Source organism: Suricata suricatta, chromosome 4 (genome assembly GCF_006229205.1).
Source record: "Suricata suricatta isolate VVHF042 chromosome 4, meerkat_22Aug2017_6uvM2_HiC, whole genome shotgun sequence".
NCBI classification, from domain to species: domain Eukaryota; kingdom Metazoa; phylum Chordata; class Mammalia; order Carnivora; family Herpestidae; genus Suricata; species Suricata suricatta.
In genome coordinates this window covers 130,187,284-130,214,628 of record NC_043703.1, presented here as the reverse complement: position 1 = coordinate 130,214,628, position 27,345 = coordinate 130,187,284, and the positions used below count along the sequence as shown (strand labels likewise).

General features: G+C 46.9%; 1 protein-coding gene across 6 annotated transcripts in view; it reads left to right on the top strand.

The window, feature by feature from the left end:
• ACOXL (acyl-CoA oxidase like) overlaps positions 1–27,345 on the top strand; it is a 327,931-nt gene that overhangs the window by 243,614 nt on the left and 56,972 nt on the right. For 5 of the 6 annotated variants that reach the window (XM_029937830.1, XM_029937833.1, XM_029937832.1 and 2 more), the window contains one exon: positions 12,541–12,628. The exons of the other annotated variant lie outside the window; for it this stretch is intronic. In XM_029937830.1, the coding sequence (XP_029793690.1) occupies positions 12,541–12,628 (88 nt within the window). The remainder of the gene's footprint in view (positions 1–12,540; positions 12,629–27,345) is intronic. 6 annotated transcript variants of the gene reach the window in all.

Below are 27,345 nucleotides of genomic sequence, written 5' to 3'. Positions count from 1 at the left end.
GAAATACCACGACACACCCACTGAAATGGTTTGAACTAGAATGATTGATGACACTCGATCCTGGTGACAACATGGAGCGACGAGAAAGTGCATTGCTGTTGGTAGTATAAAAAGGCAGTGACAGAAAACGGTTTGGCATTTCCTTATAAGGTTAAATACATACCTACTCTGTGACCAGAAGTCCCCTCCACCCCGCCTCCCAGGTGTTTACCCAAGAGAAATGGAAGCATGCTCACAAAAAGACTTGTACAAGAATGTGTACAGCAGCTTTATCAATAACAGCCCCAAAAGAGAACAACCCAAATGTCCATCAACATGAGAATTGGACGAACCTGCTATGGTATATCCGTATAATGGAATTCCACTCAGCAAGAAAAAGGGACAAATTCCTGTTACATGTAACAACATGAGAGAATTCATAGATATTATGTTTGGTGAAAGAAGCCTGACACAAAGGAGTTAATAATGTATGAGCCCATGCATACGGCATTCATTTAATAAGGGGCAAAATTAGTTGATGGTGACACGGGGAATCACAGAGTGGGAGAGAATGGTATAGACTGGGAAGGAGTGACAGACTCGGACACAGGAAGTTTATATCTTTGGGTGGTTACATGGACACATACACATGGTAAAAATCATCAAGCTGTAAACTCAAGACTTAGGCAGGTGACACATCTGACTGATGCATTTTATACCGCAACTAAGTCATTTAATGGTGTAACTTCGTGCCCCACAGCATTTCAACAGGCAGTTTACATTACAGGTGTGGCCTCATCTTTTCATATATGAACCTGGAAACTTAGCAGTTTCCAGCAGAAGGCCTCCACTGCGGAATCTTGATTTACTAATTGGGGGAAAGAAGGAATGGCTAATGACAACAATGGCTGTGTCATAACAAATCACAGTGGGAGGTGCCCAGGCCAGCTAGTGGGATGGAGTCTGGAGAGCACGTTGACAGATGATGAGTGTTGATCTAGGCCAGTGGCCAGGATCACAGGAGTCTGGCAAGAGGTGAGCTGTTGAGAGCTGGTCCCGAAGGCAGGCAGCTACACCTTCTGTCAGGGGATCTTGATGTCTGGGGGGCTGGACCACAGGAAGCAGGACCCTGGCTAAGGTGCCGAGGAAGGCCCAGTTGTGGACAGCTGGGCGAGTCACCCAGACAGGACAAGACAGAATTCAGGTTCAGAGATGTCAAATCTATGGAGACATGTGCCAAGCTCTAAGTTCATGTTTGAAGAGCATAGCATAGAAATGACATTTTTCTAGTTTATGGCACACTGATTATTAGTGAATTTGACTTGGTGTAAATGAGTGAATACTGAATAGCAGTTTCTTTTTCAATTTTGTCTATACCGGTTTTTTTTTTTTTTAGCTTTCTTGAACTATAATGGACATATAACATTATGTAAGTATAAGGTGTAGAATGTGATGATTTGATACACACATATTGTGAAATGGTTACTATGATAGTGTTAGTTAACACCTATATTGCCTTACATAAGTAGTTTTTTGTGAGGTGTGGGGGGGACGTGAGACATTTAAGATCTAGTCCTGTGGCAACTTTCGAGCATGTGATATAGTATTGTGACCTGTTGTCACTCTGCTGTACTTTAGGTCTCCAGAACTTACTCATCTTATAACTGGAAGCTGGTACCCTCTGACCGACTTCACCCATTTCCTCCACCCAACTCTTGTCTGCCACCATCTAGTCTCTATGTCTGTGATGTCAGCTTTTTTTTTATTCCACATATAAATAAGTTCATACAGTAATGGCTTTCTATGCCTGACTTCTTTTACTTAGCCTACAAGGTCCATCCATGTTGTTGCGAATGGCAGGATTTCCTACCTTTTCAGGGCTGAGAAATATTTCGTTTATATACACACACCTTTATCCATTCATCCATAGACACATCTGTAGGTTGCTTCCATATCTTGGCTGGTGGGAACAATCCTGTAGTGAACATAGGAGCACAGATAGCTCTTCAAGGTAGTGATTTCAGTGCTTTCAGATACATCCCAGAAGTGGGATTGCTGGGTCGGGTGGCAGTTCCATTTGTAATGTAAAATGGATTCATTACCCTCCATACGACTTTCCACAGTGGCTGCACCCTTCCACGTTCCCACCAACTGTGTGCAGTGATTCCCTCTTCTTGCCAACACTTGTTATATCCTGTCGTTTTGATAACAGCCATTCTGATGGGTATGACGTGCTATCTCACGGTGGTTTTTCATTTGCATTTCCCTAATTATTAGTCATACTGAGCATCTTTTCATGCGTCTGTTGGCCATTTGTATGTCTTCTTTGGGAAAATATCTATTCAGGTCCTCTACCTATTTTTTAAATAGGCAGAATTTTTTTCTCTATTCAGTTGTATGCGTTCTTTATATATTTTGATATTAACCCCTTATCACATAGATGGCCTGCAAATATCCCATTCCATAGGTTGCCCATTCGTTTTGTTGGTTTGTTTTTCTGTGCAGAAGCTTTTTAATTATGAATTAAAGAAGCTCACGCAGAGGTTGTCTTGACATTCTGGAAAGTGTGCTGTTTCAGAACTCCTGAAAGGTTAGCCAAAAGCATAAGTGTCTCAGTGACAGTGAAATTAAAAAGCTTTGTTGGAGCTTTAGGTATATATTTAAATAAGCAATTAGGGAAAAAAGAGAAGACCTGTAAACATTTTTATTTTTACCGAATAGTTCCTTGTTTGAAAGCTGTGGGTCTTTCGCATTGGTGACCTCGTACACCAGTCACTGTGCAAGTCTGGGCTGCAGAGATGACCGAGGTACGATGGCGGTCCTCCTTGAACTCAGCCGGAGAGGGGTGGTGGCAGTAATATAGGGCAAAGCGAAGTGCAGTGAGAGGAGTCTGGAACAAAGAGAGGGCCACCTCATTCTGTGGGTGAGGGTGGCCCACGGAATGGGATTTCCCTGAGCTGAGTCCTGCCTGGTAAGCACCAGAGTGTGCCGTTTCACACCAGCCCCGGGCAGAGGTGGGCAGGACCTTCCAGGCCTGGCATGGGATGTGGACAAGCAGCTGGCACGTTCATGCTGAGCATCAGGCCAGGCCACATCCCAGGTCCTGGGCTAGAGAAGCCAGCAAGAGAGTGACTGTGGCGGTCAGTAGACCCGCACTGCAGTGAGCCTTGTGTACCCTGCTTGCAGGCCTGAGAACCTTCCACCTTCCCGGCAGGTGATGGGACTGTGGCCTGAGCACAGTGCTGTCAGGAAGATCTTGAGGCCTAATTTCTCTCACATATTAAATGTACTTTGTTCTGCCTTGTGTCAGCTTTAAGCAGTCACTAAGGGCAGTCAGATTCTGTAACATAGTCTTCAGCTAAATGTGAAGATCGTATTATTGAAACAAGATCTTTCTAGCTGATCGTACTCCAAATACAAGCTTTGGTGCCTGTAAAATCTATTTAAGGCCTCCTGATTTCCCCCCTTCCATTCGTCCATCCGCCAGGACTGTTAGGAGGAACTTTTAAAATGAGGAAGTGGTTAAGAGAGGGAGAAGGTATCAAACATTTGTTTATTTACGTATCTGTTATTAGAAATTATCAAGATCAATTTCAGGAGCATAGAGTTCAAATGCATGCTAAATGACCAAAGAGAGTATATCATCCAGCAAACTTTTTCTATTCTGAAGGGCTAAGTAATGAAAAGCAGACTCTTAATTTAACACAAAAAGGAAAAAGGAGGAAAATTAGGAAGTAATGTATTCAATTATAGGAGCCCTTTGCCAAGACCCTGTTGATTTCATGTTCTGACAATTTCAGTTAAGCCTTAATGGGGAAGAGATTTAGAAACAGGTCAGATCAAACATGCGCGGCCCCCCACTCCTGGAACTCTTGTGTGTGTGACAAAAATAGTGAGGGCTTCATTAGGAATGTACTTTGTTTTTGGGGTCTGTTCTTATTGCCAGGTCCAAGACTAGAGCTTGGAGGACATTGCAGGTGAGAGAAGGGGCTACAGAGAAGATCCCAGAAAATCCGTAACTGCTGTGCAGGGAAAGGTGGACGAGGAGCCAGGAGAAAGGTGTCCTCTTTCTGCATAGATCTCTCTGTACTGAATTCCCTCTTGCTATTTTTCTGCCCTCTGAATCCAGTTTCTTTTCCTCTCCCTCTCAACGTGTCCATGTCTGCTCTGACCCTCTACCTGGGCAAAAGGGTACCTTGATGTGGTCATTGGCCCTGACCACTGTGCTGGGTGCTGGGCTGGTCACAGTCCTGCCCCCATCAGAGCAGCCCTCACACTGCAGCGTGGCAAGGGCTTCTATGGATGGATGTGCCGCTTGGTGGGGAACCAGACCACACGGAGGAGGGGAGCTGTTGGCAGGCTTCCTGAGCCAGGAGGAGGCAGTCAGGTAGGGGCAGACGGCAGGTGGAGAGAACTGTACCTCCAAATACAGTTCAAGAAAGAGAGGAGCCAGGATGTGTGTGTGTCCATGTGCATGTGTGTGTTACACGTGCATGTGTCTTTCAGTGCATGTTTGTTGAGAACCTGAACCATGGGGGAAGAAGAGCAAGCTGTCTGGAGGGGAAGCCCCTGTGTGAACAACGAGGGCCACAGAGGGTGATGCCTTCGCTAAGGCCACTGTGCTGCACAAGCTGGTGTTTGTCTCTGCTAGGGGGCCCCGCAGGAGTTCCTCTGGCTGACCGTGCTCTTTGGAGCCACATGCATCTGGGTTCCAGTGGGTGATCTAGGGACCACTACTGGAGTTTTCGGGGACTTACTGTATAATCAGAATGTCTTACTAGGGAGCCAAGCGCTGCAGGGCACATGGGTGTGCTCAGGGAGGCTTAGTTCTTGGACCCCTTCATCCTAGCGTGCCATTTATCATTCTTATGTTGGGTTTCTCTAGGAAAACATGGGAGCCCCAGCCTTGCACCCCAGGGACTTATCTCCCTCAATAAGGGCTGCCCCACCCGCCCCCTACAGTGCTGCCACCTGCCACCCCCTGAGGGAAGGGGAGATTCTGGGGCAGGAGAGCCTGGTTCAGAGCTGGGATGGGCACAATCTGGGCGTGGGGCTGGTACCCAGAGGGCCCTAGGTTTAAACACTGACTGAGGCTCTGAGACCAGGCACGAACCCCACAGCCGGCCCTTCCCTTCAGGGTCCCAAAGCCAGGACATAGCCCTCTCCGGGGCATTTTGGGCGTATTTACTTTTCCTTCTCATGGGAAACAAGCTGGAACAGTAGATATAAAGGTGTCCTGCTGTGCCCTTTCTCCCAGGATGTAGTAAGATGTTGAGCGCTATGTGTTTATCTGTCTGTCCTGGAATTGCAGCGCAGGTGCAAAGGACAAAGGTGCAAAGAATCACCCAGTTCAGAAAGCAACCAGTGAGCTGACCCAGACACCCTGCTTTCTGTGAGACACTAGTAGAGAAACGACCGACACTGGGCTATTAATGCAGGAAGAGGCTGGAGGCGGGGGGGGGGGGCGCTTTTGGAGGAGATAGAATTCAGGAAGGGAGACTGTGGTGGGGACAGGTGGGGTCCCTTCCTGAAGTCAATCAGAAGAAACCAAGTAAAATAGGGGGAAGGTCTTAAGAGAAAAAGAATAATTTGGTGTGCAAACACATAAGAAAGGTGCAAAAGAGGAAGCAGTGAAATTAGCCCAGGGAAAAAAGAATAGTATGGGGCAGAGCAGGGGACCTGAAAAACAGAAGGGAAAATAGAAAAGGCAGAAAAAACTAGAAAAACAAAACCCCCCAGAAAATTGGAAAAATATAGAACAGTGGAAAAATACAGAAAAATTAAAACTACAGAAGAATGAAAAAACAGTGGAGTAAGACTCGAACAGAAGAACTCATTGAGAGAGAGGGAGGGAACTATAGAAAGGTTTTTAAGAGGCACCTGGGGCTCAGTCAGTTAAGCATCCAACTTTGGCTCAGGTCATGATGTCGCAGTCTGTGGGTTTCAGCCCCATGGCAGGCTCTGTGCTGACAGCTCAGAGCCTGGAGACTGTTTCAGATTCTGTGTCTCCTTCTCTGTCTACCCCTCCCTCACTGATGTTCTGTCTCTCACTCTCTCAAAAATAAACATTAAAAAAAATTATAAATAAAAGTTTTTAAAAAGAAAGACATAAAAAATATAAGAAGGCAGAAAAAATACGTAAAGGAGCCCCCACCCTGTTCCTGAAAGACAGGAAGTCAGGCACCAGGAGCGGCACCTGGTGAGGAGTGGCTCTTCCTGGCCTGGCCAGTAGCTCTGTGAGGATGCCCCTGAAGAGACAGAGCAGCCTTTGGAGGGAGCATGGCCCTGCCGTCACCTTGATTTTGACTTCTAGCCTATAGAACTGTGAGAATATACATTTCTCTTGCATTGTGTCACCAGGATTGTGGTGATGTGTTACAGGAACCTTACTATAACTCTTTTGTGTGACTTTACCTATTCCTATGCTCACAAGATAAGTAAGTTCCAAGCAGAGATATGGGAAGTGGACAAAGAAAAAAAGGCACATGCTAGCTCAGGCTGTATTAAAAAAAAATTTTTAATGTTTATTTATTTTGAGAAAGAGAAAGACCAAGCATGAGTGGGGGGAAGGGCAAAGAGCAAGAGGAAGACACAGAATCCAAAGCAGGCTCTAGGCTCTGAGCTCTTAGCACAGAGCTCTACACAGGGCTCAACCCCATGGACCTCGAGATCTTGACCTGAGCTGAAGTTGGACACCTAACCAACTGAGCCACCCAGGTGCCTCAGGCTGTATTTTTTAAATCAGGGGAACAATAGTTTTCACAGAAGCATCGCCCAATGACTTTCACCCACTCTCCCTGCCATGGGGCAACAAATCTAACTCTAGCTGCAAGGGAGTCTGAATATATATATATATATATATATATATATATATATATATATATAAATTCACAATTTTAAGTACAGTTAATGAGTTTTGAAAAATACAAAGGTCTAAAGGCCTAGCACAATCTAGATATAGAATATTCCCATCACCCCCAAAAGTTCCTTTGTGCTCCTTTGCAGTCAAACCCCTCCCCCATTCTGACTCCTGGTTAGACACAGATTTTCCTTCAGCTATAGGATTGGTTTTTTTATAGTTTAATATAGATGGACTAGCATAGTATAAACATCGTGTATAGTCTTTTGCATTTGAGATATATCCAAGTTGTCAGGTGTACTAATAGTTTGTTCCTTTTTATTGTGGGATAGTATTCCTTTGCATGGCTGCACTATAATTTGTTTATCCATTAACCAATTGGTGGGCATATGGAAAGATTCCAGTTTGTTCTGTTATGAACAAAGCTTCTATGAATACTCTCATACAAATCTCTGCATGGGCGTATGTTTGTGTAAGTAGCTAGGAATGGAATGGCTGGATACTACAGTATATATGTGTTTATTTATAAGAGTCCATCAGACTGTCTTCCAAAGTGGCTGTACCATTTTGCCATTTTGCCGTCTTCCCGTTTTCCCCTGCAGTGAGTGCTGGCTGCCCCACATTGTCACCAAAGCTTGGCATTGCCAGGCCTACTTATTTCAGCCATTCTAATGGACAAATAGTGGTTTCTCATTGTGGTGTCAATTAGCATTTCTGAAATATGTTTCACATGTTTATTTGACATTCATTTATCTTCTTCAGTGAAGTGTCTGTTTAAATTTTTTGCCCATTTTTTAGAGTGGATTTTGTTTTCTGACTATTGAGTCGTAAGCTGTCTTTGTAAATTCTGTATAGACATCCTTTATTACATATGTGATTTTCAATATTTTCTCCTAATCAGTTAGACCTTTAATTTCCTTAACAGTCTCTTTAAAGGGGTGCCTGGGTGGCTCAGTCAGTTAAGCATCCGACTTTGGCTTAGGTCATGATCTCATGGTCCATAGGTTCGAGCCCCACGTCAGGCTCTGTGCTGACAGCTCAGAGCCTGGATCCTGCTTCATATTCTGTATCTCCCTCTCTGTCTGCCCCTCCCCCACTCGCTCTCTGTCTCTCAAAATAAAAATAATAAAGACAAATTAAAATTTTTTCAAAGTGTCTTTAAAGAATAGAATTTTAATGTTGATAAAATTCAACCTTTTTGCATCTTCTCTCACAAAATCTTTACTTATACTAGTGTCATTAAGATCTTTTTCCATGGTTTCTTTTAGAAACTTTTTTAGATTTAGCTCTTACATTTAGGTTTATGAGGCACTTCAACTTTTTAATACAGTGTGAAGTAAGGGTTGAGGTCCATCTGTTTGTGTGTATGATGTTCACCTCTGTTGAAAAGACTGTTTATCCCCCCCATTCAGTTACTTTAGTACCTTTGTTGAAAATCAGTTGACCATGGCTTTTTTTCTGGACTCTTCTCTTTTCTCCCATTAATCTATATTTCTGTTCTTTGCTTTTAAGTTTACTTATTTTTGAGAGAAACAAAGACAGAGTGAGCAGGGAAAGGGTAGAGAGAGAGGGAGAGAGAGAGAATCCCAAGCAGACTCCCCACTGTCAGTGCAGAGCCTGACGTGGGACTCACACTCATAAAACCGAGATCATGACTGACTCATGAAACTGAGCCAAAACTGAGTCAGAGGCTTAACCAACTGAGCCATCCAAGACCCCTGTATTTCTATTATTCCAATACCAAACTGTCATGTTTACTCTAGCTTAATAGTAAGTCTTGAAATCAGTTAATGTGAATCCTCCAACTTTTTTTTTCTCAAAATGGTTTTGATTATCCTATGTCTTCTATATTTCTATCTAAGATTTATGATCAGCTTGTCAGTTTCTTACACACAGAAGTCTGCTGGGATTTTACTTGGCATCGTGCTGACTCTCTAGAGCAATATGAGAAGTGACATCTTAGTGATGTAGAGTTTCTTGACCCATGAACCCAGTATAGCTCTCCCTTCATTTGCATACTCCTTTTCAATTTCTTTCTGCAATGTTTCTTTTTCAAGCTTTTTATTTCTTTTGGGAGAGAAAGAGCATGAGTAGGGGAGGGGCAGAGAGAGTGGGAGAGAGCGAATCCCAAGCAGGCTCCACACTCTCAGCCTGGCTCGAACTCACAAACTGTGAGATCATGACCTGAGCCAGATCAAGAATCAGAGGCTTAACTACCTGAGCCTCCCAGGGGCCTCTCTGCAATGTTTTTACTGTCTACATACAGATATTGCCTGTGCTGTGTAAAACGTATCTGCATTTCATATTTTTGATGCTATTGCAATGACATTTTTACTTCAAGTACCAATTGTTTGTTGCTAGCATATAGAAATGCAATTGATTGTTTTTTCAAAATCTTGTGATTTTGCTCAATTTGGTGACTCATTTTAGTAGCTTTATTATACATTCCTTAGGGGTTTTTATAAAGAAAACCACATCTTTTTGGACGAAGGCAGTTTTCCTTATTCCTTTCCAATCTCTACACCTTTAATTTCTTTTTCTTGTCTTATTATCCTGGCTGGAATCTGTAGTCCAACGTTGAATAGAAGGAATGACAGACATCCTCATCTTCTGCCCAATCCTAGGGTGGAAGCGCTCAGTCTTTACTATTAAGCGTGCTGCTAGCTGAGGTCTTTTGGTAGGTCCTCTGTAAGGAGATAAGTGTTCTTAACTGGCAATATTGCTGCCCAAAGCCACTTGGTGTTCTTCTAGAAAAGAAGGAAGAATGATATGGGCACCCATGAAAAGGGAGACCAGCAGGGGTTTCTTTATGAGTTCAGCCCTGTCTTAACTGTGTGATGATATATTAGGAAGTAAAAGCATTTATTTCCATTAGAGGCTTTAAGTGTGGAACATGGTTCACATTAAACACGACCATGGACCGTGTATGACAATTCATCTTTAGAAACTGTATTTGGGAGGGACAAATGTTGCCAGGAAACCAGCTCCCCATTAGTCCATTGGGAGGCAGTGTGGCCTGCTGTTAGAAACCTGGGCTCAGAAGCCTGGGCACCCAGTCCGAACCCAGCTCTGCAACCTTGGGCAAATTCCTCAGCCTAGTCAGTTTTCCACCTACAAAAGGAAGGTATAAAAAGGTATCAGTAATACTTATCTCCGGGGCTTCTGAAGACTCAACAAGCAAATGCAATTAAGAGCTTAACACAGTCTGTTGTCTGGTGGGTCTTAAGGATTTAGTTTGCCCAAGGCTAAACTACACAGGAGTTTTCAGTAGCAGGTATAATGCTTGAAGTAAAGAGCAACCATCCATTAAAAAAAAAAATCTACTCTCCAGAAACATCCTTTTAAGGTTTTGTAAGGAGAAAGGGTTGGATGCTTGATTTCTGTTACTGGTGCAATAAATATGTTTTTAAATCCTCTGCATTGCATCCGCACGTATCAGCTGGGTTATAGCTGTGGGCAGTGACCGTCCAGAGTTCACACTGAGTCTACACTTAAAGCTGAACCAGACTTTGACCTTCTGATCTGCTTGTTTTGAGTGCTTGGCAGTGGGCTGGGAGGTGACCCTGAGCACTGTCCCCGGGCTGCCCCACCTGGACGTGTGGACCACTGTGCAGCCCCCGACTGGCTTCAGCCTATTATTTCTTGCCAACAAACTCCAGTTCAAGGGGGCCGAGACTTCTCAGTCAGCCAGTCACTCTCCTGCGCTTGTGCCTTTTTAGCAGCATGTTCCAAGTCCTAGGTAAGTCATGCCAGGCTTCCTGTCCGGAGAGGGGTGCGAGGGGACACATGGCAGCAGAGATGAGGTTACACTGGACCTGCTGCCACACTGTGATGTCAACATATAAGGAAACGCACTTAGGAGGAGGCTGGCAGGCCTTCAAGGGGCCTCTCCCCTTAACTTGGACTTGTTTTGTTTTGTTTTGGTTTTTGCCTTGTACTTTTTGAGGGGTGTAGTCCCAGCAAGTTTTGTAAAGGGCCCTCTGCAGCATTTTTCTCCTCCGAAGTCCTTTCTTCATGCAGGGTCTGTGTTGTCCAGCCAATCATCTGCTTCTGGTTTTCTCTAGATCAGGCCAGTGAAAGACTTACCTCTACACATTGAGTTCTGAAAAAAAATTAAAAGTGCTCTCAGTTCTGTTTGGACACATCTATCTGCCCAATAATCTGTCCTTCCTCTCTCCTCCTGATACAGTGGGGGTGGGGGGGGTAGCCGATGCGCGTGGAGGAGAGCCTGTGCACCGGGCTCCGGCACGGGCTTCCGGGTGTCTTCCTCCACAGTGTGACCGGTAGAGTTTGGGGACAGGAGTCTCTGGCCAGCTCTTGGGCTCACCTTTGTCAAAGAGGCCCTAGAGCCTGTTCCTTGAGAGTTCCACTTTCTCCGTCACCTTTTCAGCTGTGTTTTTTATATCAGTACAGAGAGATTCTGATTCCAGAAGCATGATAGACATTATCTTCTCCCGCGATTATCCTGACACCCCGGTTAGGTGGGGACTTGAAGTCACATGTGACATGGCCCTCCAAATGGTGCCTGCTGTCCCGGGTGATCGCACTGAATTATACATGGGGAAAGGCTTTCTGCAGTGCCGTTTTTCCACTGGAGGACAAAGCACTCTGCCACAGGAGCTTTGACAAAGCAAGTCCTCCAGGCCCGGCAGGCACCGTGGGGCTTCAGGGTGCAGGTTACCTTCCAACTACAGGCCTCAGCCTGTGAGTTTAAAACAAATGGGAACCAGATGCAGAGAGTCTGACTTTCTATTTGAGTTGTTATTTTTTTGAGCAAAGATAAGTGCTAAACATTTAAATATCAAACTGTTAGGTTTTCGAAACAAAAGAAGGCAAGAAGAAACAAAGGAACGTCAGAAGTGACAAATGTAACACTCTTCTCTGGTCAGATAAGAATCTGCCCTTAGCGCCACCTAAATGACTATAACTGCCAGGCTCGTGATTCGGCATCTTTCTCTTCGTGTGTTTTCTTCCTTCTTACCTCATTCCAGGTAGATTTCCTCATGTCCCGCCAACCAACCAACCAACCAAACAAACAAACAAAAAGCAAAAACCAAAGCAAAACAACTCTTTTCGTAGCGTGATTGAAAGAGCATCTTACACAGAGCAGGTGTGCAAACGTTATCTGTCTGATGGAGGGCTGATGTGGAGGTGCTGTGAGTGAGGTTTCCCCGCTCCTGTTACATCCTCACACACATCAGGCACAGCCAGCACCACCAGACACCGGTCCTGGAGCTGTGACAGGCATGCGAGAAACAATCTGAGAACAGATGGAAGTGCCAGACTACAATGGAAGGAAAGAGGGCGGGAAGACGGTTGGCTTTGCTGCAGATTAGATTGCAGTTGTTAGTTCTGGTATTTAAAATTCTTCAGACAGTGAGCAGCCCAGTTAACACTGTGTCACTTGATCTGTGTGCGCACTCCCCCCTTCAAATTGCTTTCTGAATGCCTGTTCCATCTCAAGAATTGGCAGCAGGTAGTCGCCATGTTTGATATGAGTGCGGAATTACTATACACATGTAAACTGGACTCACGGTACATTTGTGGCATTTCTTCATCTAACAAATAGCCTTTGTGGGTGACGGAGGCCAGCCTGGTTTAAGGTTGAACTGAAAACATGCAGATTGGCCATCAGCCTTGCTTCTAAGTTCAGTCCTCTGAGAAGATCATCAGTGGTTATTTTTATTCCATCCATTTGACAGGTGATGACCAAGAGAGAGGACTTTTTCAGTGCCTGGAACTCGTGTCTTCATCATGTTGCCTCCCTGTCTCTGGCGCACATTCACAGAGGTCAGTGGGCTCTTGTTGAATATTTGTAATTGAGTGACACGGAGGGGTGCAAGTTATGTAGGAATAAGACTGCAGAGAAAGGACAGTCTCCACACCAGTCTGAGCACTGGTGTTGAATTCAGGGCCCCCAAATAACTCCCAACTTACCAGGAACACTTACTACATGATACCCACAGAACCCAACGGTAAACTCCAGGAACAGTGCACCTAACACAAGCCGACGGTAGCCAACAGCGCCAGATCTGTTGGAGCCCGCTGGCAAATGGCAGCCACTCAGCAGCAGCCCCCTGCCCAGCGGGAATAGCCATTCCCCCAGAAACAGACAGGAGGGTGCACACGCAGATAAAAGGAGGGTGTTTCTTAATAGGATTGCTTCCTGAAGGATTTCAGATACCACAGCCAACTGTTTAAACCTAATCCTCAAATAGGCAAAAAAGTGGTTTAGCATTTTAAAGCTGTGGTTCTCAAGCAGAGGCGATTGTGCCCTCCTGGGAACATTTTAGCGACATTTGGAGACATTTTTTGTTGTCACAACTGAGCAGGGATTGCTAGCGGATGGAGGCCGGGGACACCGCGATACTTCCCTCTGCGTGTGGATAGCACTGCAGCAAGGAAGCATCCCACCTAGCTGTCAGCAGTGCTGAGAGTGAGAACCTGTGAGTGATCATCTTGACCACCACAGACGCGAATCACGTAAAATAAAGCGAAACCTTGGAACAGTGTAAGAGCCGTCAAGATACGGCAAATTTTTCTTAAAAAAACTTTTTAATGTTTATTTATTTTTGAGAGAGAGAGAGAGAACATGCAGGGGAGGGGCAGAGAGGGAGACACAGAATTCAAAGCAGGCTCTGAGCTGTCAGTGCAAAGCCCAACACGGGGCTCGAATACATGAACTGCGAGATCATGACCTGAGTCAGTCACTTAACTGACTGAGCCACCCGGGCACCCCCAAATATGGCAAAATATTCTTGAAAATGTTGTGTAAGGTCCAGAATCCTTCATGTATTCATCATTACGCTCTTACTCCACGGGGGAAAAGCCTTCAAAGAAAAAGGCTCTCCTTGTGCTAGTTTGCCGTTTAGGGTCTGCCGTCTCGCCAGGCTCACCACTGGCCCTGGGAAGGCGGGGTCAGGTCTGGTCATCCCGCAGCTCTGGGGCCTGGCTCCCAGTCCTCGTGTGTCCCCAGGCACCATCTGGTGGGGTGGAGTTCCTGGATGGCTTCTGTTAAGAGTCAAGCCAGCAACCCAGGAATGCCCAGCCACCACCCTCCCTCCGCGACCAGGCAGTGACCACGTTCTGGAATAGCCACAGCCTCATTAGCACCCCAGATTTGGATTGATTTCCACCTTCTCCCCAGAGCCAGAACAGGGGTGTCAGCATGGGACTTAGAGGGGCAGACGAAGGGCAAAAGCTTCCTTCCCAAAGGTCATTAAGGTACAGGACTAAGTTCCCTTATTTACAGATCCAGAAATTTTAATTTGTCTGCACGCCCAGAGTATATAAGGCTCAGGGGCATTGACTCCCCTTTATCAAATTCAAAGGTGACAGGTATATAAACCAGAATATCTGTTTATTCCTCACAAATGAAAACCCAACTGCTGACTCATCTGTACATGTTCTGCCCTGTGGGGAAATCTCCCTGTGGAGTCCCGTCAGAGTCAGAATGTTGCAGAAGGCCGGACTGTCTGAGTAGCTGTTGGAGGAGCATGGGGGTGTCCGTGCTGGCCTGCCTGCCGCCGGGGCTGGACCCTGGAGGCCAGGGGCTGCCTGCCGCCGGGGCTGTCTTGTGCTCGGCACCAGCCTCCCTGCCTAAGAAATGTGTGCAGACCTCCCCTCATGGTGGTGGCTATTTTTCCAGACTTGCGGACCAGGGTGAGACTTGTCTAGGACAGAAAGCAGCACCTAACGCACCCTTACCGCAGGCACGTACCTCCCAGGTCTCCTCACCGGGTCTCCTCCCTCTGCTTCTCTGTGTGCTGACTGCAGATGTTACCCTTGCCAGGATGTGAGCAGGGAAACGCTTTTTTTTTTTTTTTGAGAGAGAGAGAGAGAGAGAAGGGAAGGGGCAGAGAGAGAGGAAGAGTGAGAGAATCCCAAACAGGCTCTTTGCTGTCAGAGTGGAGCCCAACTTGGGGCTCGTACCATGAGATTATGATCTGAGCCTAAATCAAGGGTCAGACTCTTAACGGACTGAGCCACCCAGTGCCCCCAGGTGAAACAGTTCTGAACATAAACATTAAGAGATGAGATTAAATATGAAAGGGGGCATCGAAGACTCACTGAACTCGTGCATTTGCCATGGAAATGCTGACTGTTACACCTTGAGCCACTCATCCCACCTGTCGAGAGCATAATGAAGTTTAGTGTGAGGGCTGAGAAGTTGGGCTCCAGGGTCAGGTTAACTGAATGCAGAGGGTTTATTTACTTCTACATGCTGTGTGACTGTGGGTGAATTAATCAACCTCTCTGAGCTTTAATCTCATCTTCACTTACAAAATGGGGATAATGTGATATTTACCTCCTGAGGCTATTGAGAAGATGCTTGAAAGCCCTTACCTGAGATCTGATCTATCATTAGGGTTCAATAAAAAAAATTGCTATTACTGTTAATTACTACTCAACAAAAAAACCTTGGTTCCCATTACCAAAGTGGAACAGGTAGATCCTTGTTTCTTAAGAGTAAGAATAAGAGAAAGATAATGCAAGTTAGGTTCCGGTGTGTGAAGTCTTAACACTGGCAGGAAACATCCAGGATTTAATGTTGCCACAGCACAAAAGAACTCCAAGCTGATTCTCAACCTTTTATTGGTTAATCACCGCAGTAGCCAAAGTGGTTATTTTTATGAAATTGGCCCCCTGCAATGTCAGATGAAGACAACTTGGCCGTATAAAGTAACAGGAGAAAAATAATAAGAACTCAGTCAATGGCAGCATCTGGAAATTCCAGGATTGTTTTGAGATAGAGAAACCCATTTGTAATGAGGAGGTCGGAACGGCTACGGAGCAGGTTCTAAGAGTGGGAATGCACTCCGCGCAGGAACAATTTAGTCAGCATATCATTATGTGCAAACACGCCTCTGGCGGAGGACCCAACGGGAGGGGAGACGAGGTAGAGGGAGCCCATCCGTCTTCAGTGACCAGACCCAGATGCTGCCTTCGGAGACTTTCAAAGAAAGAGCACAGAGGAGGGAAGGGAAGGATCAGTCCGCAAAAGCGCAGACCTTAACGTCACCCCAGATGGAAATGAGCTCAGAATCTAGCCATTTTTATTAGGAACAAATGGAAAAAAGCCTTCTGGCATCAGTATCCGTTGTCACCTGAAGACTCAGGAAAACCATGTTTGAAATAAGAATGTTAAGCAGTCTCTAGTGGTTTCTGACGTGGGATGTAACCATTATAATGATGAATTGTTATTTTTCTATGATACACGTTTTTATCTTGCCTTAGAAAGAGCAGTTCTGAAACACGGTGCTGTCTGAACCCCTAAGGGTGCACCAGTTCCTAAACAAAAAAGAGAAACTAAGCACTTTTATTAAATAAATTACATCCACCGTTCTCCAGCTCCATGCAGAATAGTCTCTTGGTTCTTCCCCTTCTCTAAGCTTGTAAGGTGTTCTCATTATGCCACAGAATCCCTTTTCTGACTCTTAATAAAGTAACTAATAATTTAGAATGTTCACATTAAGATCACGTTGTCATCATGATCAGAATGTATAAATAGTGTGGCTGTCTGGCTATCAGAAGGTTAATTTCAGACTCCTCTCAGGGACGATTTGTTTCCAAATAAGACTTCCTTTCTTAATAAAAATATGATCATATGTGTTCTTAAAGCATGTATTTCATCTGTGAGTGCTCATCCCAGTATTCTTCATGGGATCAGCATTTTCCACCCTCAATGTTATTTGAATTTGTTGAATTTGTTATTCTTTTAAACAAACTACATTCACCTTGATTTCTTATTAGCCTTGGCACCCATCTTCCCAGGAACTATGGGAATATACTCACCACCTCATTGAATGTGCATCTCATTATTCAAGCTCAGAAAAATAAAATGCCATAACCAGGGAACCCAGGTGGCTCAGTCGGTTGAGTGGCTCTTGATTTCAGCTCAGGTCATGATCTCAGGATTGTGGGATCGAGCCCCACGTGGAGCTCCATGCTGAGCACGGAGCCTGCTCAAGAGTCTCTCTCTTTCTCTCTCTTCTTCTTCTTCTTCTGCCCACAGCCCCACTGGTGTGTGCTCTGTCTATAACTAACTAACTAACTAACTAACTAACTAAGTAAAATGCCATAACTTCATCCAGCAGTGTCCTATGAGTTTAAGTCCTTGTCACCCCGCCGCCTTACACTCAACTACATAAGTGCCCCAAGACCCTAAGTTCTCCTAGCTCACAGGGCAAATCTGTCCTCTGGAGTGGAACCTGAAGTTAAAGGCAACATATCTTTATTTATTTTTTATTAAATTTTTTATTTGAGAGACAGGGCGTGTGCTTATGAGTAGGGGTAAGGTGGAGAAGGAGAGGGAGAGAGAAGCTTCGGCAGGCTCCACACTTAGTGTGGAGACCGACACAGGGCTCAATCCCATGACTCTGGGACCTCAACACAGGGCTCGATCCCACGATTCTGGGATCATTACCCGAGCTGAAATTAAGAGTTGGATGCTCAACTGACTGAGCCACCCAGCTGCCCCTTTTTCTTTTTTTAAATTTATTTTTATTTTTTAGTTAATATATGTCCTTTGAAAACAGATTTCTTCAGTGTTTTGCTGCTGTTGCTGGAGACGGAGGTCTGGCAGGTGGGGAAGGAGGGGAGATCCCACAGGGGCTGTGTTGGCGGGGACAATCTGCACGCCTCCCTTTCCCGTGGGGACCGTCTGCTGGATGGGACTAGCTTTAGAGCAGTCCCAGCCTGCCCTGACAGGTGGTCTTGGTGGCAGGGAGGAGCTTTGAGCACTGCCACCCCGACGCTGACCTTTCTCTTTGTCTAGCACCCATTAAATATGTGGGTGGTAGAAGCAGACAAGGGGTCTAGAGACCCAAGCATGGGCAGGTGCAATTTGTGGCAGCATCTTGGAGGCCCTAACACTGGGCAAGAGAGGGACCAGCTCTAGTCCTCTATCCTGGTCACGTGACTGAGCCTCAGACCCATTTGTCCCTGAGAGCAAAAGGTGCAGCTGGGAGTTGAGGGTCCCCGTGTCAGAGCGCACGATGCCTGGGAGAGCCCATGAGACTGTTCTAGCCCTCTGCCCTCTGCAGGAGTCGCCGGGTCCCTGCAGCCCAAAGTCAGGGACAGCAGAAAGGGGCCCTCTGGAATGCCAGGAGGTGGCAAGACGCAGGGAGGAAAGGAAGTGAGAACTCACTCTCCCTGCACTGGCACAAGATTGCTCCGAGAGACAGATAAGAGTGGAAATGGAGACGGTTTCAATTAAATATAGGCCTAGGGGTATTTGGGGCCAACATAAATGGTGGCCGTCACGAAGAAAAAAGAAGAGGAAATTTGACGGAACTTGAAGCATTATAGCATGGAAGCCCTTGGCAGAACGTGCAACATGGCCCTGTGAGCAAATGGACATGTGAAGAGAAAGTTCTATGAGGCAGACTGCCCAACATCAGACTCCATTCCTAGTCCTTGCCCTTCTAGAAAGTGGGTGAGACAGCATGGCTCCGGCTTCCAGGAGTCTATCGAAGGCTCTTCGCTGGCATCATGAAAGTTGCTCCCGTCATCATCATAAAGCTGGGGTCTGTCCCCTGGAGCCTCTCCTTCTCCCCGTGGCCATGTAGGTAAACTTGCAGTTTGGGTCAGCCCAACCCAAAGACCCCATGTACTGCTCACTCAAGAAATGCTGCCGCACTGGCCTTGCTAGAGCTCTGAGCCCCTGAGGACCCTGATCACCCCAAACCCGCGAGTGCGTCCCCAGGAAGGCTGTCTTGGGAGAACTCTGCCAGCGCACTCTTCTTTGAAGGAGGTGACAATTTATGAGATAGTTTTATGACAAACGACCTGAGGACTCTGCTGCACTGGGAGCATGGGGACAAACGGAAAAAGCAAAGTCTAAGTCCTGAATGATACCTGTTCTGTGGAGGAGACTGTGAAGAACAGAATTTAGCTGCTTGACCCAGATGCTAATAAAGTGTCGCTATCCCTGGAGCCCCGGTATCTTGACCGACTAGTGACCACAATAGTCTCCGTCTGGGGAGGGTCATGCTAGAGCCATGTCCTTTCTTTGGTCTCCACAGCAAGCTCACAAAGCCTGTTGAGGAAACTGAGGCTCAGAGGAGGGCCAGTTGCCTAGGATCCCGTACAAATAAGCTTTGGAGCTTCGCCCTCGAGCTGCCTCACCCCCACGCTTTGCTCAGAAAAGCTTTCTAGGCATCAGATTTTGAGGGAACCTCTCCTACCATCAATTCCCCAAGGGCTCTCCTTCCTCCAGAGAAACACCAGAGAACGGGAGTCGTGGCCTTCTTGAACTTTTGGAGATTTTTCTTTGTATATTTATTTCACACACACTTTCCTATATGCAAGTTGGCCTGGACTACTTTTCACTACTCTTCCTGGGTTTGTCTCCAAATAGTGCATCTTCCATTCTTTATCTCACAGACTTTCTGTGAGAATTAAATGAAGATCATGTGAGGAAGCAGTGGGACCCTATAATCATGGGAACCGCTAACACGTCGGGAGGGCTCAGTGTCTCAAGCCCCGTGCAAAATGTTATGAATGAAGCGTTCATTAATCCCCTGCCAAGTCAGCGAGGAAGGGACCACTGTCCACCCAATTTCCATCTAGGGAGCTAAGCACAGAGAGGTTAATTAAGTTGCCCAGTGTCACACACTAGAAGGAGGTTCAAATCCCAGCAGACTGCAGCCATCTGCCCACCTTGCGGGGCCCATCAGCGCCAGGTGGACTTGAATCTGGTAGCTCAGCATTACTAACGATGCACAAAAAATAAGCCCTCCCCACCTTTGAAACATGGGTTTTTATTTTCCTCTCTCTTTCCCCTCTGTAAGATTGAAAAATGTCCCTTACCTTTGTACTGCGAAGATCTGATCTGCAGTCCACGCTGACTTTGTAACTTCTGGCATCTAAGGAGTTTCAAAATAAGATTAATCAGTACCCAAGCTGGCAGGTGAAAGGAACACAAAAGTAAAAAAAAAAAAAAAAAAAAAAAAAAAAAGAACAACAGTTTTTACTGCTGAACTCTGTACTGTGAGTTTTCCACTAGGAATATGATTAAGACGAATACCTTCTAAAACTGTGAATAAAAACAGGAACTCTTATAGCAGTGCTAGGTGTGATTTTATATTTAAAAAATATGATCCCATATCCCATATTGTGAAGAGACACATATTTGCAATGAACATAAATTTAAATTTAGATTTTAAAGCACGACATGTCCTAATCTCACAAAACATGTAGCAAATAACCTTTGCGTTCACATGAGCCACCCACACAAAAACCAAAATGAACTCAGAAGAAAACGTAGAAAAAGCAACTGTCTGTTGACAACCAGGGTTTCTTTCAGCTCTGGGTTTGTTTTTTTTTTTTTTTTTTTGTCTATAAATAATCTATGTTTCAAATGTGACCATTTTTTTTAAGGTGTCTTCTGGCATGTTCTCACTTCAGTGTGTTTTAAAAACAAGAAAAAACTGTGTAAACCCTAGGAAGTGGGGGGCTTAGGCGGAGGGGAGCTTTCAAATACATGCTTTTTAGATACCAAAAGTGTCACAATGAAACATTAAGATGATGTATCCTTTTTTCAGTGCATCTGTTTTTCTTTTATGAAATCTGGAGTTTGATAAATCACCAGAGATAAAAACATCATTTTTAACCTATCGTAGTTCCCAAATGTCAGGAGGAAAAATAGTGCTGTGTCTCCTCTTCATGAATTTACCTCTCTCTTTACTTGAGAGTTATGGGATTTTATTTGCAGAGAAAACATAATGCTCTATTAACCTGAAAATGATGGCTTTTGCTCAGAAATGTGAGAACCGAAAAGGAAAAAAAAGAGCATTCAGTCCTCTGAGATCGAATCAAGTAAAGTTTTAATATGTACTTAAAGTGGCCTAGAATGTTAGATATGGAAGTGATCACAAGATAACTAACAGCAAGGTTTTCAGCAGTATATTTACCTTCCTTTACTGACACGAAGGATCCCTGATTTGCTATATCAGAGTGGATATTGAAAACTCAACAGGGAAAGTTTATTTAACATCAGGGTAAGTAGAGATGGAGGAAGCTATTTTTGGTCATTTTTTTCTACTGAAAAATCACTCAGAAATTCTCTCTTAATTGGAAGCCTGGGAAGTAAAGGAATTCCCACCGATTTTTAAAAATTTTTTTAATTTATTTTTTAGAGAGAGAGAGAAAGCAAGCATGAATGGGGAGGAACAGAGAGAGAGGGAGACACAGAATCCAAAGCAGGCTCCAGGCTCTGAGCTGTCAGCACAGAGCCCGACACAGGGCTCGAACCCACAAACCATGAGATCATGACCTGAGCCGAGCATGACGCTCAACCAACTGAGCCACACAGGCGTCCCCCCCCCCTCAATTTTTATAACCATAGGTGAGACGTATTCCCTGCCCAAGAGCGTAACAGAAAGCTCGTGCGGTACACATGGCGTCTAACCTCACTGCTGTGATCTGGAGGGTCAAAGTGCATGAGTCAGAAAGTAAGCTCATCACGAAAACATAACATGGCAGGAAAAAATGGCTTTTTACAATGTTAGAAATAGCTCTTTCTTAATGTGTGATGCAGTGAATGTTGTGCACATTGCATAGCTCATCCTTCCTGAGAAGTTTAAGACGAATTAAATTGTAAACCTATTCTAGGCTATGGACAAGTAGTTGAGCTCTTCTGAGAAGTGCTATAAAAAGCTTTCCTCAACAGTTGAGTAAGAAAACACTCAGGTTCTGATCTAGGCACCAGAGGTGCCTCAAGTCCCAGCTATGCAGGACCAGTGACCGGTGTGAACCCTTGACTTCAGTTTGCTTTGGTCTTTCTTGCAAGGAACATGAGGACTGTGCTCGCACTGGTCCAAAGGGATGGGATTGAGCAATTTCCTCAGATCATGGGACATAATGGCGGGATGATCCCTAGAAGCTAAGGCTTGCTCTTTCAAACTCGGATCTCCCCATGAGGAACAAGCATTTAAAATCTGGCCCTGCTCCACCCAAGTCCAGCACCAACGCAGTTACGCTTCAGAAACAGTGTGCGTGTAGAGCCCTCTTCCTTCAGTCCCTTATTCACCCATCCGCACCCAACAAGCATGTGGTGAAGGCCTACTGTGTGCCAGGAGCTGTGTTGAGTTCTGAGGACAAAAGATCCAGTGAGAAGGGCGCCTGGGTAGCTCAGTTGGTTAAGCGTCTGACTTCGGCTCAGGTCATGACCTCACAGTCCATGAGTTCAAGCCGGGCGTCAGGTTCTGTGCTGACAGCTCCGACCCTGGAGCCTGCTTCAGATTCTGTGTCTCCCTCTATCTCTGCCCTCCTCCTGCTTGCACTCTGTTTCTCTCTCTCTCTCTCAAAAATAAACATTTAAAAAAAAGATCCAGTGAGGAATGGCTGCTGCTCTCAAGGAGCATTCAGCAGAGCTGGGATGAGAGTTTCAATAGACCGGAGACTCTGGGAGAACTGGGGAGAGACTTAAGTCAGCCCTGGTGTAATGGGGTTCACATGGCTCCCCATTAAAACACAAGGCAAGGTAGTCCTCATTTAAGACCTTGCCTCTTGTAAGGTATACCTACATTGCAGAAGTGGAAAGGGCTTTCTAAGCAGAAGGAAGAGCAGAATGGGGGTGTGAAATCCATGGACGCTATGGGAAAACACTGGTGGTCTGGTGTGTCGGGGCACATGTAGGGGACAAGAGTCAGGATCCCACAGGGCCTCTACAGGCCAATTCTGGGAACTTTCACTGTCAACCTGCATAGTCAGCAGGGGTCTTGGAAAGATTTGGAACAGGGGCAGATGTGACAATATGGGGCCGTAGGAGGTAAAGTGTGACCAGGGGAGGCCAGGCTGCCCCACATGCAGCTGTGAGGGGACAGACTGAGAAGCCATGGTGGCAGGACTTGGAGCGGGGGACATTCTGGAGACATTATGGGGAAGGAACCTATGGGGACCTTGAGAGTGATGGGAAGTGAAGGGTGAGGTGGGAGGAAGCACCGAGGGCGATAACTGGAAGGGCTGGGCTGGTTCTGACACCAGGTGGACCAGACAGGACCAAAGCCAGCCTGGACGTGTATGGTGTTGGGGGAACCTGCAGCCTGTGAGCGAGCCACCATGGCAGAGAATGGCAGAGAGACCTATGGGACATAGAAATATAAAAGTCCTGAGCATAGCATTATGTTAAACTCAGAGGCAAACCCCTCAAATTGGGACATCAGGGCTGATACCTCACTCTAGGCAGTGGCTCATGGCCATCGCGGCCATTATCTTCCTGATTTAAGTGCTATATCTAGAGTCCACAGCTCTTGGTGTTCCAAAATTGGTCAACCCCTGTTCTCTTCTTGGATCAGTGTGTGTGTGGGGGGGGGGGGATATGACCTCTAGCTGGGGGTCAACTGTTGGAGATGTCTTTACAACAAGGGCTGTGCTGGTAGGCAGGGGAGTCCCATGGGGATGGCTGCCAGGGAAAAGCTATGGCAATAGTGGCCACCACTGATGGCCACCTCAGGAAGCACTTGCTGGCCATGATGAGCTGGGGGGCCATACTGAATGAGTGAGAGAGTGCCCCGTCCATCTGATGGTAGGCAGTCTCCCCATACATGGGAAGACTGCGTGTTCCAGAGAGAGGAGTCCAGAAAAGTTGTGCCTTCCTCTCTTGTTGAATAAATGGCCACGTTTGCCCCAGGCTGGAAGGACTCTATCTGGAGGGTCAATGACAAGTGTGCTTGCTCTTTCTTGTGACCGTGTACCTGACCTGAGCTGGAGACACACCTGGCTCTCCTTTGAAACCAGCTCCACAGGAAAGAGCCCTGAGAAGGAAGATCAGATGTGTGTGTGGTGTCGCAGGCATGGAGGGAGCAAGGAGTAAGCTATGAATGATGTGCCCTGGTGCACGGGAAGCGTGACAAGCCCACGAGAGGCCCAGGGAGCTTGTAGACATGACAGGACTTTGAGATGCCTTTCAGAAGTTCCCTCGGCACTGGGTCCTGAAGTATGAATGGGATCCCGGTGTTGGAAGTGTGGCCTTGCATTCCAGGAGGAGGCTGCAGTGTGGACAGAGGTGAAGGTGACAAGGTGAAGTCCTTGTTCAGGGAACAAGGCAAAGCCGCTGTTCTACCAGAAGGGAAGCGTTCAGGGGAGAGGCCGGGAAACAAGGCTGAATATTGGGAAAGTGGGCTGAGGAGGGTCGTGTGGTGTGCTGGGCGCTGCATTACAGAGCTTGGCCTTTGCTGGGGAGACAGTAGGAGGCAAATGAAGGGGCTGAGCTAGAGAGTGACCCTCACACACACACTCCCTTGAGGGAGATTTCCCCGGCCATGATACACTGGGAAAAGAGACTCGGGGTGAGTGTGAGCCAAAGGTGGAGACCAAAACACCAGAGTGTACGCAGCAAGCGAGAAACGAAGATCTTCAGTGAGGTGGGGGTGGTGTTGAACAGAGGGTTTGCACTGGAGAAGCAGAAGTGCCCGTCCCCATCCTAGAGGCGGCTCCTGTCTCTTTGGAGATGCTGGGTTCCCAGTACCCAGACAGAGACTTAGCTACAGAGAACCAGAGCTCGTCTGCCCAGAGGAGAGCTTGGGGGTGGGGGGCACCTGGGTGGCTCAGTCGGTTAAGTGTCAGACTTTGGCTCAGGTCATGATCTCACAGTTTGGGAGTTTGAGCCTCGTGCTGGCAGCTCAGAGCCTGGAGCTGTTTCAGATTCTGTGTCTCCCTCTCTGTTCCTCCCCAGCTCAGCCTTTGTCTGTCTGTCTGTGTGTGTCTCTCAAAAATAAACATTAAGAAGAAGAAGAGGAAGAAGAGTTTGGACCCTCTGAGCTCCTCCTGTGCTCCTAGACATGGGCACAGAGCAGGGGGCAAGGGGCATGTTCTGCCTGCTTTCTGGAATGGATCATGTGAGCCAGAACAGGCTGGGGGACCAGACAGTGGCCCCCTGAGAGCCACTTCCACAACCCTTCCAGGGGCAGGAGGCTGGAACTGCCCCAACTGCTAGTTGCCAAGAAGTTAAAAGCCCCTCCTCACTGTGCTCACCCCCCCCACCCCCGCCTGTTGATCCCGAAAACAGAAGTAGAGTTCTTTCTGCAAAGATGAAGCCCTTTTGTTTCTGTCTCTCTTTAAACATTTCCCTGTTGTGCTGTGATGAATAGGTGGGCGGGGGACTTCAGAGGCCCAGGAGTGACAGTTCTACCGGAGCTGAGCGCAGGCTGTCACACACGGGTGAGAGGAGAGGACTGAGGGACAGCCACCAGCATGCTCTCCCTTGTGCCACAGAGCAAGCGGAGGTCTCTGAGCTGACAGGGAGCCTCAGGTGTGGGCACCAAGTGTGCATGACCTTCAAGACTCCCAGGGAGAAACAGGACTGAGCTGGAGATGTGGGATCCACTGCCCCCAGTGCCAGGGAGGACATTGCTCCCAGAGCACAGTGCCAAGCCCCCAGGGAGCTCAGCTGTCACTCTCTCCTGGGTGGATCCTTCTGTTTAAGGGCATGTGTCAGCCTCCATATTTCTGCTGCCTCTAAGAGGAGGCTGGTGTCCTTATCTTCATTGTAGGGTTGTGAGGTGAAGCCTCCTTCTCCTGCCAGACTGGAGACGCAGCTGGGACAGGTGTCCTCTCTCCAGGGCTAGAGGAAGGGCCTGGCTTTGAAGAGGTTTGGGTGAGCCTGTATTTTAGCATCAGGTCTTCATTCTCTAGCACAACAAGCCTTCCCTTCTACATGTGGGGCCCAGGGAAGTATATAAAACAGGCCAACAAAGTGTTGAAGAAAATCTACCCTGGGCTGTTGCCTGAACAAGTGTAGCTTCGCTCATCTGGAAAGCCAGGCTCCAATGTACAATTCTCAGGCCCCGGGAAGTTTTGTGAACTCAGCAACAGGAGAAGCATTCGCCCTGCAGACCCTCAGCTATCCACATCCCCAGATCCACCCCATGCCGGGTGGATCTCCAGTCTAGACACACAAGGTCTGTCTACATCCCTCCCAAGAGCTGTTTCTTGGGCGTCCCACGAGTCTAGGAGCATACACACCAGATGGAGTACATTCCCCAGGAAAGAGACTCAAGGCGTAAACTCGGGACCCTGGGAGGAGGGGCGCAGACCCTGAGCAGGTACCCCCATTGCCGCAGGGGGTGGCTGCAACCAGAGGAATGGCAGAGCAAGGCTCTCTAAAGCTTGGCCCCTGGGGCAGGACCCCAGTTCTCCAGGGCCCTGTCATGGGGATTAAGAGAGAAGCTGAAAGAACATTCTGAGGGTAGTACAGCCCCCTATGTCATCTATCAAGGTCACTTGTGCCTGCTGACTTAGCCACAGTTCCCCAATCTTTCAGCCATATTTCAAAGGGAAACAAGTTCAATGCTATTGTACATTTGGTTTGTCTTACTTTCCCCCCTTATTTGCATTAATGTGTCATAGTGAAAGATACTCTAGGTACAACCATTTCCTTGTCTTAGGGATCTCCCATGTTGCAGAGTCCTATCTACCTTTCAGAAATGGCTGCGGGGGTGAGGCTGGAGCTCACCTCCCAGCCCATGGCAGCACATCATCAGAAGGGAAACTTAGGTAGTCCAAGCTGCCTGTTAAGTTTTTTCACCCCAACTACCATTTTCTTAGTTCAGCTGGGTCATTTTTTTTTCTAGGCTCTCCCCACCTCTGCCACATCTCAAAGCTACCTGTTATCTCCAAATCTGTTGTTTTCCCTCTATTGTCAGGCCCATCTTTCTGTCACGCTGAGTGGAAGAGTTGAACCAAGGGAACTTGACTGTACTCAGACAGGTAGAAGCCTTTGCGTCTTCTGCTGAGTTGATCTGCACCTGAACACTTAAAGAGCAGTTAAAACAATCGATGTTGAATCAGGAACATTTCACCCAGAGTCTTTGAAGGAGACTGGCACCTCTGCCTCGAGCCCTGCGCTTTGCTGCAATGCCTTCTTCTCATTAGGCACTCAGCCCCTTGAATCGGCAGCAAGGGTAGAGGAACGAAGATACCACAAATGCTTTCATTTTTAGGGTTTTTTTTTTCTCATTTAAAAGCCGGGGAGGGTAGCGAGAGGGGAATGAAATGTCAACGCGGTCACGATGCTTCTCGGTGGGGTAGGCAGCCCAGGCAGGCACGGCGGCCGCACAGGCCTGGTGGAGAGTGGCTGGCGGTGTGTATACCCTCTCCTTCCGGGATCAGGTAGGAGCCAGAGCTGGGGGAGGTGAGCCACGAGCCTGCTGTGGGCACGAGAGCACATGTCCCGCTGATATTGAAGGCAAGGAGAAAACAACCCCAGGACTCAGTCCGCTTTGCGGTTGTTGGTGTCCAGTTATCAGGATTGGCTCTTGTTGCTTGTGTAGACAGGGTGAGAGGGACTGGCCTCACGAACCCGAGCCAGCCAGTTAAGAGGAAACTCCATCTACAGGGTCCTGTATTCCCACAGGGCACTTTGGTCCAGGTCCACAAAACGGAGCATGTTCTTATGGGTGACTTTGGGCATGTTGGACGATGATAGGCATAGAACAGAGTTTGGGAAAGGACACAAGGCTGCCTATGGAGTGCACAGTCTTACTCAGAGAAGCCTGTGTATA